Source organism: Boleophthalmus pectinirostris, unplaced genomic scaffold (assembly GCF_026225935.1).
Source record: "Boleophthalmus pectinirostris isolate CB_2022bp ecotype Guang Dong unplaced genomic scaffold, ASM2622593v1 HiC_scaffold_4, whole genome shotgun sequence".
Classification (NCBI taxonomy): Eukaryota; Metazoa; Chordata; class Actinopteri; order Gobiiformes; family Gobiidae; genus Boleophthalmus; species Boleophthalmus pectinirostris.
Window position 1 is genome coordinate 18,800,890 of NW_026571353.1, and position 14,541 is coordinate 18,815,430.

A 14,541-nucleotide genomic window follows, 5' to 3' on the forward strand; every position below is an offset into this window, starting at 1 on the left:
AGAAAGAACATTACATTTTAACAACTACCACAAAAAAATGAAAAACCAACCCCCAATATCTGTATTATATAGGTCAGAGCGGATAGTGGCACATTTATTATACATGTTAAAAATGTCAAATACAATTTTAAAACTGAGAAAAAATAATAAGGGAAATCATGTTTTAGTAGTGTAGTTTTTTTAGTCAGGCAGGTCATGAATAAAATGTAATGGGTTCAGTGGCAGAAGGTAATCAAGTACAAAAGTAAAAATACAACACTTACTGTACGTACAATTTAGGTAGCTGTACTTTCTACTCCACTACATTGTTTTAGCTGGCATGAAAAGTAAAAAGTACTTTTCTTTATGGCTTGAGTCTGCTGAAATGGTTGAGAGTTATTTTTAGCATATTTGAGTTAATATCCAAAACAGTTAGAAGAATTGAAAAATCTACTGAATCACTTAAAATCAGCTAAATTCTTTGTCAAAATCACTACATTTGATGCTTTGATTGTGTGAAAATTTTCAGCAAAATGCTTTTTACTCAAAGTAAATTTTGAAACAGGTACTTCAATAGTTTTACTTAAGTAGATTTTTCATTTGATACCTTTCATTTTACCTGAGTAATCATCTGCTCCTGTATCTGTACTTTTACAGTACAGATACAGGAGTACAGAGTAACAAACTTGAGTACTTCATTCACCACTGGGTTTTATGAGTTGATCGTTTTGGATATAGCTAGTTTTTTAGAGACAGAGAGTCACTGAGAATCACTAGGCGGAGTTTGCTTTGGGCAAGTATGTTAACCACCTCAGGTAACTAGGTCACAAACAACTCACTGATCACAGATTTCCAACATGGAGGATTCTGGGTAAGACAAAGGAGGAAGAGTGCTGCTGGGGTGACAGAGAGAGAGATGAAAGCGTCTGGTTTGGGGAGAGGGGTGCGGTGGGACGATTAGAAACTGGCAAAAACAAGCAAGTATGCAGAGGATGGAGGTGATGGGTGCACCAGATGAGCCTCAAGACCAATCCTCATGAGATGTGTAAACTTTCATATTCTAATGTAGAAGCTCCTCACAGAGCGGTGTCTCCGTTAGCCAAGCACCCCGCTGTGACCGTCTTTGGCAAATTAACACAAAAATCCTCCATGGGATAAAAAAAAAAAAAAAGCTTAGCCAACTTAGAATCACTGCGTTCTCTAAAAATAAGGGCTATATAATGAGCGGCAAATATAAAATATACTCACATGGTGTATTCAAGTTTTAAAGGTGCTGTATTACACAAAACTGACTCTGGAGAGCTTTAAGCCATGTTATAATGTTGTTACCTGCTCAAAAACCTGGAGTGTGTTGTGTTTTGTTTCATTCACACATTTGAGTAATCCTTTATCATTAGTTTGTCTACAAAGCTCAAAATGGTCCATTTCATCTTTTCATATAGTTTTCAACTTAACAGTTACCTTTTCATTTGGCAATTCCAGGGCTGAAATCATCCAAATGATTCTAGTGAAGGTGGATGGAGTTTAAAAACACAGCAGAGCACTTCCTGTATGACCACATGACATCACAAGGAGTGCTTTCAGTTTAACAGAAGAACTCAGCCGAGATAATGAAGAATTTGTGTGTTAAACATGTGTGAATGAAACAAAACACAACTCGAGGTATGTTTTTGATGAGGAACAACATTACAATATAGATCAGAAAAAAAGCGTAAAATGGGCCATTTAATGAACTCCTTGTGTGAGGCAATAACAACAGAGGACAGTCAATAGTGCAGTAGTTGGGCATTGTGCATATATAAAGCACAGTGTCATTGACACAAGTGGTCTCCTATGTTTCCCTGTACTGACAGGTGACTTCCAGCATAGAGCTAGGTGTGCAGCAAGAAGCTATCAGTGCCCAGACCAAGACAACAAATATAATAGTTGAGTGGTAAATGCTACAATATTTCCCATTAAAAGAGGAGACTATGGTGGGCCCCCATGGTCTAAAAGGAAGCTGAATAAAACTTGGTGATACAAATAATATGCTTCTAGTGTCAAAACCATGCAGCAGTAACTATATTTGGTATGTTATTAGTGCATGTTTCTTGCTGGCAATACGTGACATTTAAACTCTAAAAATGTGATACAATAAAATTAATAAAATATAGATTGTTCGTGCTACCATAGTCTTAAAACAAGATGTGCCACCAAGACAATTTTTTTTCACAAAGAAATCAATGACTGTGTTTTTGGCATAATACGCCATGGTACAAAATCACTTAACCCAATTGGCAGTGTAGCAACAAAAACAAGTATTTGTGTTGTTAAACATGGACATTTACAAAAATATATATTATTTCAAAGTTTTATGTAGTCAGTCATTCCATTTCATACTCAAACTTGAAATTCTGCATGTCTCTGAATCACAATACTAATCTACATCTCTGACATCTAAATAATCAAGCAACAAGCACCTTAATTTACACAAAATTTACTCTTGTGAGCTTTAAGACCTGTTATAATGTTGTGACCTCATCAAAAACATACCTGGAGCTGTGTTTTGTTTCATTTACACATTTTGAGTAACAATTTATTATTAGTCTGTCTACATCTCCAAAGCTCAAAATGCCTTACTTGCCAAAATGTTTTTAGTGGATGTGTATAGAGTTTAAAAACACAGTGGAGCACTTCCTGTATTATTGCATGATATCATAAGATGGAACAGTATGTTTGAGAGAACTCAGTCTAAATATGCATACTTTGTGTGTTAAATGTGTGCATGAAACAAAACACAACTCCAGGTATGTTTGTGGTGAGGAAAATACAGTATAACATAGCTCAGAAAATAGTGTAATCTGGGTCTCAAAACAAGTCAGAAAATAACATGAATACTGGTCTGCCAAAGCTCAATCTTGTCACTGGATCAAGACTCATATGAATTAATTTTCTGATATTTTGAGGTGAAGCTTGGAGACAATGGGGAAGTGTTGGAGATTTCCCCCTCTGTCACGTTATATAACACTGCAGTCTCAGTATGATGCAACACAGACAGTGACAGCAGCAACCAGGCTTTTTGTGCCAGTCCTTATTAGCAGCAGTCAGACATTCAAAAAGTATCAAAAAGTTATATTGACTCTAAATAAAGTTTAAATGCTCCCTATGTACCTTTTCTGGTGTGGGCTATCTGCTTGTCTGCATGAAGATTTTACCTTGTCCTGAATGTTCCACAGTATGGCATCAAACTGAACCATCCATCTTGCTGTTATTCAGTCACTGGTATTGCCTCTCCACAGATCTGACTTGTATCTTGTTTTGGTGGTGTCTCTCACATGTATAGAAAGGTTGACTGCCATATGCTATGGAATATAGCAATAACATCTCTATGGAGAAAAGCAGGCAGGCAGACCCTTACATAAAGTTACATAGTGCACCTTTTCAATCTTTGTCAGTATTGCTGCAACAGTTGGCCCACGTGTGATGGCACTTTGACTAATTAAGAGAGACTGAGGCTTTGTATGCAATTAAGAGCTAAACAAGTGGACTTGATTCATTAGCAGAGACAGACAGTAGAGGGCTGTTGTGATGGTGGGACAGTGGTGAGGAAGGTAGGGCACGCAGGGAGGATAAACAACGACAAATATAGACCCATTACTCTTGTTCAATAATTCATCCCAAGGCTTCAAGAAAACAACACTCAACTACAGTCACTGGCCATATTATTAGGTACATCAAGCCTCAAAATTAATATCTGGAATACATTTCATCAGAACTATATTCTACTTATTATTTTGTCCTTGGGAACATACTGGCCAGTTCAAGTCACGTTTAGTGTTTTATATTAAAAAAATAAGTTAGTAAAAGCTATTGAAATTCTTTGAATAGAGCACACATCCATTTTATCCCATGTGCCAATGGAACATTTGAAAATAGAAGTAAAATGATGCATATAATCAGTACTGAGAAAAGGACAAACGTAGCCATCGAGAGAGACCAAAAGAGAGGGAAATGACAGAGAGAGAGAAAAGGGAGCAAGAAAGAGACAGAGAGAGAGACAGGGGGAGAGAGACAGGAGGAGTAAATGATTAATGAACGGAGCTGGAGGCAGAGCCGAGGGGAGGTCAGGACAGAGCCGCGAGGAGAGTGCAGCCTGAGAGGACACTGTCCACTGCCTCATCTCCACAGAGGACATATGTTTACTGAACTTGAAATATAAAATCTAACATAGATTCATCAAAATAAAACTCAATTTATATTTTTTAATAAGTGATCAAACTTTGAAATCATGTTGGCAAGTTTTTGACCAAGTCAAAAGCGCTACCACTAACAAAGTGTTGAAAGATATTGCACTTTTTAATAGTACTTTTATGAATTGTGTATGTGCTTAATCTAGAGCAAAATATTACACTGCAGATGTCTGCTGCAGGGATAATTTCAGAACAAAATATTTATAGAATTTAGTTGCTCCTGACTGATTATCAGAGGTGTAACCAAATTTTGGGCCTGGACACAAATCATCTTGGTGGGCCCAAACTACATGTTGTCCAAAAAAATGCATATTAAAAGACTTTGTGAGGAACCCCTCCTTGCACTGGGTACCCTTTACCCCCTACTGGTCATTGATACTGCACATAACAGATTAAAATCAACAAACCATTTCTCTGTTCACTTGTGACAAACATTTATTTTTTTTTATATATTGTTGTTGCCATATCTTTGTCAAATCCATGCCTTTTATTAATCCTCTGTGGCCAGAGCACTGGCTGCTCGCTGATGCATTTCTAATTGGTATTTTTGCTGATGGTTGCAAGTTAAATCTATATTCTCCATTATCCTTCCACTGCATCCCCAAGGGTCCCGGTAATGGCTCCGACTAAAGGCAAAGCGCTGTGGTGAGAGATACTATATACTGTACATATGAACTATAGTCTCTACTCAGTGCTGCTCACTGACCTGTGCACACGGAGTTGGGCTAAAACTGAAACTTCTGCAACGCCGGAACATTCTCATTGAGGATTATCTTGTACACGTGTCATAATCCCGCGCTGAAGCTGCCTCAGAAAACACTCAAACAGACTGTGTGTTATCTGCACATGGCCGTGTTTTGTCTCCACAGGGATGGTGTCACGCGCTGCTCTGCTTGGTAAATGTTTGCTCAGGACTTTAGCACAACTCATAGTAAAGCCCTTTGCGGTGGTTTGGCAAAAAAAGAAGAAGGCCTGATGCCCCAACAGTGGCTTGGCAAAAATCAGCATTGCTAGCTTTGGGACTTGTGAGAGGAGCTGGCCTACTTCAACAGCATTAAGGGGTTCAGCAGCTATACACAATGACTCCAACACACTGAATACTGAGGGATGTATTTCTTAGCTTTGCAATCCAAAAACTCTTGTGCTAGGCTAACCAAAGAAGTCGCTCACAGGGAAATTTCTCTCCAGCAAAGAGTGGACTTTATTATTGATGGAGGGTTGAAATGGCATGCGTAAAAGAATGAAGCTCATATCCTGAGAGAGAGAGGAAGGCTGGTGCACTCCCCAGCTCACCTCAGGGAAGGATTCATGTTTACCTTTCATTAACTGCAGATCCCACAATCTCCTGCTGCCCCCTCCCCTGGGGACAGCCAAATACATAAAGTCAGGAATATAAGAGGAATAATGAAAAAACTGTGCACAGAAAGAGAAGTTGAGTCCCTCTCATTTAACCACATTCAACTCTCATTTCATAAGAGGAGATATTATTTTATGGTTGTAATATTACAGTTCTTAAAGGTGTATTTGTATTGTAAAAGATTGATTTTAATTGTGAAATGTATAAATAGGCACATTTTCAGCTATATTGCCGACGTAAATACAGAGGGTATGCCACTGACACAATACTGACACCTAAGAGTAGATTTGATTCACAAAAAGCTATTCTAAATCTACAACACTGAAGAAAACAAATAAACAAACAAACAAACAAAAAACATGAGCTGCAATAAATAAACAGCAGAATGACACACTTTTGTGCTTAGCTTGTAATGAGTCATAAAAGTTATATTTCAATCTTTCACATCTTAAATCTTCCTATCATCATACAGTCAAAATTATTTTGGAGTTTTGGAAAAATATAATTGAGACTGCAATTATTCAAGTGTTAATAGTAGAACTGAGTCCAAATATCACATTTTACACACCCAAATGTATTAACATTTGAGAGATGAAATGACCTGCAAAACTAATTTAAGAATCCCATGCATTTCGAAACAGTTTGCATAAATCTAAATTATAGGGTTAGCTACAGAAATTTAAATGCTTGCAGAGGAAATTATGATGCTAATTGCAACTGCATTCAAATTACAATGTGGATTAGATTATCATAATTCATACCTGATCAATATATTTACAAATAATTTATATATTTTAAAACAATTTTTAAAAAGAATAATATTTTTAAAGCCACAACAGAATTTATTGCATCTTAATTTTTCAAACAATGGGATTTTTTTTTTATTTATTTATTTTTTTTGCCAAAAAGTGACATTCAAATCTGCGCTTGGTATAATTTTGCAGACGGGAGCAGTGCACTGGCAGCTGGGACAATCCACTCCCAATCTGATGTGGAAAACAGGCAAATTAGTGCGGTTGCAATTAAGCCTTGAGAGACAACACAATGAGAAGCCCGCGCCCATACACTCGCAATCAGATGAAATGGAGCAGCTAGTCCTGTCAGCAAAGCTCCGACTTCACAGCCTCCCACAGCAGACAACAATGGCCAGGCCCAGATAACAGGAACCAGCAGCTTATCAGAGAGCCCAAGGAGCAGTAATATTTACCAAAACACTAATTGAGCAGAGTATTGAGGAGAAATGTGTCACATAACTATGCTAAATAAGAAGTCTATGTTTGTATTACATGTCAGTGGAATAAAAGATGCATTTATTCCATGACCATTTGATTTGTTGAGATTGAGTCGGCTCTCATGGGGAGTTTGTTTAATTTCACACTTGAAGTGGCACCGATAATTTCAAGGAGTGTGTTTTACTTGTTCAGCTCTTTCCCAAAGGAGAAAACAGTAAATCTACGAATACCATGAAGTCAAAGGATGTATTAAACTGTTATACACATAAGCAATAAAGTTATCAGAACTGTGATCATGCAGGGTCAATTAGTTTTTAACTTTAAAGTAGCTCAGAAACACATAAAAATCCCATTCCGAAATGCATTAAAAGTGTTGGGAGAGCTACTGCCAAAGACTGAACTACTCTTTCTCATAACGGATGATGGTCAACAATGAGGCTTTATAGACCATGAACTCTCACATTATTTTTAATGTTTTTTGTCCACAAATGTGCCTTTGGACAGTGAGAGGAAGAGAAAAAGCATCCCCAAGATCCCACAGATCACCATCACACAAGCTAACATAAGTTTATCTGATGTAGTCTTATAAAGCAATAAAATCAAATAAATTGTAGTAAAATTATCTTAAATAATTACATTTTGCGTGCCTTTAGTTTACTGATTGTATTAGTTGCTTCCAGGTATATTTATGTCTTCCCAAAGCAAGTCTGAAATATAAAAAGAAATAGAAGGAGATCCAAGGCACTCTGACGTACAATAAAAATCATTTATTTAGGCAAAGTGTGGTTGAAATATGCTTTTTCTTTGGCTCACAAAACAGACTTGAGTTTAGTGTTCATCTACATTAAGATGCAAATAACAACAACACATGGTGGCAGCAATACAGATCCCAATTCACTCTAGATCAGGTTCACCAGCTCTTGTCCTTTTGATAACTGCTGTCATGCACACGTTGGCAAAACATGAGTATATGAAAGAAGGCTGATATGGCTTAAAACCTTTGACATTCCACACATTTCCAGTCTCCACCAAAACTTTGTTGATTCTACACAATAATGCTACACAAACAGTCACTTGGAGTTAATCTCATCAGATCAGTATCCTGCAACCAGAGCCATCGCTCCGCACACACACACACACACATTACACACATACGCACACGCACGTTACACACAGCAACATTACGCGCACGCACATTATGCACAGCATGTAGGGCACCAAGTGCTTGAGAGGGCACCACCAAAAAATGTGACCCTCTACAACTCAAACCTTATTACAGAAAAATCTTCCCAGTACTGAAAAGAAACTGTGCACACAATAAATATTGAGCACCAAAATATATTGTTCCAGCTTTCAAATATTGAACGATAAGTCGATATAGACAGTAATTATTGTGACAGACCTATGTGCCGCCATTCGTTTGAACCACAAAATTCACAAATGAGACAATCCTGAACTATATATGGAAGAACATGAATGCATTATTGTGAGGACAACGTTTGAATAAGATAAGCCTATTTTTAGTGACACATTTATGAGAAAGAAATGGGTGGTGAACTGAATGCATTTGTTTTAGAGTAGTAGTCAACTCTTTGTAAAATTGTTGAAATAAAAAGTAGCACTACAATATTTCCAGGGGACAGAGTGTCATTGAAAACTCCTCAGGCACAGAGAGGACAGTACATGTGTAGGACTGACTTCATGTCAAACCAGCTTGAAGTTTTAATTTTACTAAACAATTATGCCGTGTGATAGTCTGCAGAAGTGGACTGAAAACCAAACAGCTACAAGAGGAGAGGAGGGAGCGTCTGAAGCAGCTCCTAAGCCTGGCCGTCACGCATGCTTAACCTTGCGCTAGTGTCTGTGCGATGTGGCTTGCATATCAATGATGGAGAATATATCAGCAGAAAGGACTCCAACCAACCTCCACTCCACAGAGCAGACGAAAGGGGGATCTGCACTCAACACAAGTTCAATAGAGAATATACTATAGCAACACAATGCAGTTTTCAGCACAATGCGGTTTTCATTGCTCTGTGCTGGTCCAAAGCCTGGATAAATGTAGAAGCAAGAACAATAGAAGTCATCACACTTAAAGGTCCTATATTTGACTTGAAACTTGACTCTTGTGAGTATAAGGCATGTCATAATCCTATTACCTACTCAAAATGTACCTGAAGTTGTGTTTTGTTTTAGTCACACATGTTGGAGTAACCCTTTATTACTGATCTGTCTACATCTTCAATGCTCAAAATGCTCTGTTCCACCTTGTGATGTCATGAAGTTTTCAAGTTAACAGCTACCTTTTACCTTTAGTGTAGCCTGATAAAGATTGACAATTCCAGAGCAGAAATGATCAAAATTATTCCAGCAAAGGTGTACAGAGTTTAAAAACATGGTGGAGCACAGTGGAGCTCCTGTGTTACCATATGACGCCAGGTGGAACAGGGTTTTTGTAGGGCTTGTGTTTTAAATGTGTAAATGAAACAAAACTCAACTCAGGTATGTGTTTGATAAGGAAACAATGTGATAACAGAGATCAGAAAATACTGCAACAAAAACCATTTCACAATATTTTTAAACATAGTGAAAAGTGATTCATGTATATCTCAATCTCCAGGATTCAAAACGCCATTGCTCAGACAGTTCCTGTTTTCCTCTACACTCCAAACACACCCACTACTCTGTACTTGCTACACTGTTTTTGTTCTGTGTTTTTTTCTTAGACAATGATACATGTAGGATTCAGCAGCACTGCAAACTTGTTTCTGGTACATCACTGTAGATGTTATTACAACAAAGAGGCTGAAATCAGTGTTGCAGTTTTTAACCAAAAATTAGATGATTTCTTTCTTTTATTTTGGATCAACCAAATAAAAAAAGAACAATTAAATAATAAATATAAAATAAAAATTTAAATAAAGATCCACTTGTGTCATAGATTATACATTTATAGTAGTCAAAAGCTATTTCAAAACAATAGATTATAGTTTTACTTATTAAAATCAAGAATAACATAAATAGTGAACTAATTTGCAGTTTCAAGCATAACTAATGACATTAGATAATATTGTGTATAAATACAAACTTGACATAAAACTGTTCGATCTGAAAGAGTTGTTTCCACCGGCAGTGTTTACTTTGAGCAGGAGCTCAGGTTACAGGAAGTGCTTTGAGGGAGCGTCCAGCACATTGTGGTTTGGAGCAAAGCTGTGCATAATTTTTGTCACTGGGGGCAACAAAAATTTTTTTCAATATACCACAAGATCTGCTGCTTATATACATTCTAGACATAAACTGTAAACTGACCAACTGAGAATAATGTCCTGTACCTCTCTGTCACTTTGTGTTAGATGGCAACAGAATAAATTAGAGCAACAAAGAAATCAGAGAAAACTCCACAGATGACAAAGCTATGCACTACAGGGCTGTAGTCGAGTAGCAGAAATGTTTGGTCGACTAAAGACATGGCCTGTGCATTAAATGAATTAAATGGTGTAGCACTGGCAAAGGCTCTGGCAATTATTAGGATACTGAACAAAAACTAGTACACATAGCAAACTGCATCATCATAAGTGAAAAAGCAGATTAAACTGTCCAGCACTATCAGTATCACTATGTAATTTTTTTTAATGTAATTTTGTTCAAATATTTAATAAAAAAGATGGTGGGCACCCACTCAACACTCGGGAGACCGGTGTCCACTCTGGGCCATTCTTTATCTGATGATTCCGAACATTATAAGTCTCTTCAGCCCCTCCACCCCTTCTCAGTGGTCCTTGCGTTGTTTTGGATGGGTGCCATGTGGGGTGGGTGCTCTGCTGTCTGTGGGTGCTGTCCTCTAGGCCTCTTGTCTTGATTGACATGTCAAGTATTTTCCTGAAGCATCAATCACAGTGCATCTATGGGCTTTGATAGCACTTTGGTGGCAACGTCCCCTCTCTGGTGCAGGGATAAGAGTTGACGAGCAGGAATGCCAGCAGATAAAAAGACTTTAACAGATGGAATGTGTTCGGCAGGTTAAAAAGAGCTTTTTATCAGAGCCCTGTCAAACTGTCATCATCGCTATGTTTTGAAGAGGAAAGCCTGCATTTCACAAGTCACTTTTGTAATCCCACATTGAGACTGATCTAAAACACAGGTCATATTATAACATCAGCAGTTGATACGTTAGCTTTGACCACCCGCAGAAGACGACAGTGACAGACTTGTTCAACAGAGTCCCATGAGAGTTGAAGTGGCTATTATGTATAATGATCACTGGGCGTTTCGGTTCACACTCTGCCATGACTTCAGCATGACGGACAGATGGAGCTGATGTTCAGAGGGAAAACATATGGGAGATGGGCTGGAGGCAAGTGGCTCAGATGGGACACTCACACAGCCCTTTCTGCTGCATCATCATCATCAGTGTTAAAGGACTCGTAAAGAGCACTAAACTAAAGCCCTATACACTTTAGTTTACTTGCACTATCTCTGTGTCTGGAGAAACCTATTCATTTAATATAATTCAAATACTTGGTGGTTTTAAGTTGTACTGTTTAGAATGTTTACTTTAAAATAGTGGTATTTTTTAAGCTATCATGTGTTACATTTTTTTTCCTTTTCGTTTGTCTTACTTAAGCAAATTGTCTGGCCTTTGGGATAGTTTGTTTCAATTTGACCAGTCCAGAGTGTCTGTATTCTATTCAGATCAGTGCTGTCCATCCAACACATTTTGCCACAATATAAGATTACTGTCCACCAAACTGTCATCCTAATTTACTTGAAAATGAGTCTTTCAAAAGAGTACTACAGTCATCACATGAGGACACACAGGTCCCCAGAGCATCTTGTTTCTATCCTGTTCATCAGGTCACAGCACACCCCTTTGGCTCAGTGGACAGTGTGCAGTGTTTTCACTGAGAGATGGGGTCTCATTGTGTTCCTCCATAATATAGCTCGCTGTCAGAGCTGGAGTGGCAGTCTGAATTGCTTCAGTCAGATAAACACTCCCAGCATGCATTGCTCTGTGCTGCACTGGCAGCCTCCTGGCAGCATTGTGAGGTGTCGCAGTTCAGAGAGAGTTGTGATGACAATCCTGAAAGCAGGAGGCACACTTCAGCACCACATTTGTGCTCAGTGCATAAGCAGCAGTGACACCACCTGAAACTTTCTTACATCGAGTTTAATATGGTCACCCTCCTTTCTAGGATTTTTACATTTAACATTTTGTGTCAGTGGATTGAGCAGCAACAGAAGAATTTCAGTTTCAATTCAGTTTAATGATAAGTAAATTGATGTGAACTATGTCCTCCAACTGCATTTGAAACCTATACTTGTCCAACAACTGCAGTACACCATGAGTGGCCATGTTCTGTCACTTCAAATCAGAATCAAGCCCGACCAAAACACAGGTGGAGCCACAGAGAGCGAGAGCACAGAAACGGCACAGGAAGAGCAAGGCAGAGAGAGATGTAACCAGCAGAGACTGTACAATAAAGTGTGTTGCATGAAAAATTGCACTATTTAAGTCTATGTTATCTTAATGGCTTCACCTACAGTCTTATCTCAGCATGTTATATTTCAATACAGACACATGTAACTGAAAATGACTGATCTGGATAAAAAGATCTCATTAAGATGAGAAAATTATCCTTTGATTTAAACATGTCGTAGTTTTAGGCAAAAGTATTAACTGCTCCTTCATCAAGATTGTCCTGATTAATTATACTGATATGATTTTGTGTGATTAACAGTGGGTGTGTTAAAGTTGATGCAAGGCAAGTATATATAGGCTTAATCAATATGACACAATAACTACAGTATTTAACCCAGGTTTGTTTAATGCTGGTGTTGGTATTAAGATGAATATGCCAGAATAGTTTTTTCATAAATTTAAATGATCCAAAAAAAAAAAAAAAAAAAAAAAAAAAAACACCACCTCTAACACCATCACATTTTGAGTCATGTTGCTTTTTGAAAACAATCAAAGAGTTGGTTAACAATGATGCACGTTCCTAACAGAAAGACATGTTTTACATCTTTGGGCCAAAAGCCAAGACCCAGTGTTAGTAGGGGTCCGTTCTGAGGTCAATACTACAACAGTGTAAACTAATGATCCAGCAAATTCCCTCAGCCAGACCTGCCTGTGTTCTGTGCATAGCTTCTCCTGGCCTCTCTCTCTCAAACACCCCGCTGAGCTGCAGAAATGAGAAACAACTGAAGCCTCGGCATCGCTGGGTCTGCTCCTACACTCACACAACTCATACACCACTGCTTATAACAGACCAACTTTGGTGCTCCTGATTTTGCCTTTCAGTGCCTTATTCATCTGGTCTCAAAACATTCTAGAAGTGTTTCCTTTGTTGTGGTCTCTGTATGAACATCCAAAGACACCTTACTTTAAAATAAATAAAATCCCAAATAAGAAGTCCAACAATCTTCAAGACACACCAGAAAATATCCCTCCAGGTAGCACACACAAAATTATTAGGCTAAGCTTTTCATCACAATCTCACCTAGCCACATTCTGTATGGCCCTGCCCAGCTGAACTATGTTAACTGAAATAGTCACACAATTATTAAAGGGACCTGACTAAATCTGATATTTAGGCTACTTACAGAAACATAGTGAAGGAAATATACAGTATTATGATGGCTAGTCTATCATAGGCATAACATTATCCAAACTTGATATTAGAAAAAGCCAGTTAGTAGGCTACCTGTCACAAAGCCCATCTGTATAGTCCCAAGTATCCGCCACAAAAGCCACATGAGTTGGTTATTGACTGAAACAACACACTGAAACTGCATACTCGGGCTAAATGACATTGTTACGCTCAACTCAGTCACTTTTTAGTTTGAGATGCAATTCAGATACACACTTAAAATAACTCACTACCCAAAAAGTCTTAAACCAAATATATGGCAAAACAACTATGAAGTAACGTTTTAGTAAATTAAGCAAGCTAAATGTAAAAATGTAACAAAAACAGAAAAGTAGAAAAAAAAAAAAAAAAAAAAAAAAAAAAAAAAAAAGATAACAGCAATAGTCAAAATCAGCAGCCCTAAGTTTGTAAGCCATGCACAGCGCTGTGCGGAGCCCCCAGCACGCCGCTGAAGCTCGTCTGTGCCCTCCCCTATCGCAGCTCAGTGTGCGACTGCCCCCGGCCGCTCGTGAACTCCCCTCGCGCCGCCGCTTCCTCCCCCATAAATAAAACTTACTTTTCTCTGGCTTGGCTGTCGGACGGCACGCTGCTGCTCTTGCCTTTGGCGTACATGCTTGCAGAGAGCCCCGATTGTCACGCACCTGTCAACCCATCACAACCTCCCTGGCACAGCCCCGTCACCATGGCGACACAAGCAGCCGCGGCTCCCATTGGATATCCTGCAGTCTAGAACCGCCCACTCACCATAGGAACCATCAGTGAGTGACAGCCGCTGGTCACGCCCACACGAGTGTATCCCCGCCCCCTTCAGCAGCCCTGTCTATCTGAGCTCTGCCTGTCTGTCAGCCTCTCCATCCTGTGCCTGATGGAAAGGCTCAGTGCTCAGTCTTCCTGACGTGCACACAGCCACGCTCTCTCGCTTCATTCTCTATTCTGTGCACAGGGGGGTTTGAAACCGTCCAACAAAATGTTTGAAACAACTGCCTTTGGTGGTTCATTTTATAGACAAACACACCCTCTGCCGATGACTCCAGAGTATGGATAGGCAACACTGAAAACAAATCCACATTTTAAGTAGAGTTTATTTAACTTAT

The 14,541-nt window shown here is 38.7% G+C and overlaps 1 protein-coding gene across 2 annotated transcripts in view; it reads right to left on the bottom strand.

Annotated features, from left to right (window-relative positions):
- ssbp2a (single stranded DNA binding protein 2a) overlaps nucleotides 1-14,145 on the bottom strand; it is a 37,211-nt gene extending 23,066 nt beyond the window's left edge. For both annotated transcript variants that reach the window (XM_020920923.2, XM_020920922.2), the window contains exon 1: nucleotides 14,004-14,145. In XM_020920923.2, coding sequence (XP_020776582.1) covers nucleotides 14,004-14,059 — 56 coding nt within the window. In that variant the 5' untranslated portion in view covers nucleotides 14,060-14,145. The remainder of the gene's footprint in view (nucleotides 1-14,003) is intronic.
- Between the last annotated feature and the right edge of the window lie 396 nt (nucleotides 14,146-14,541).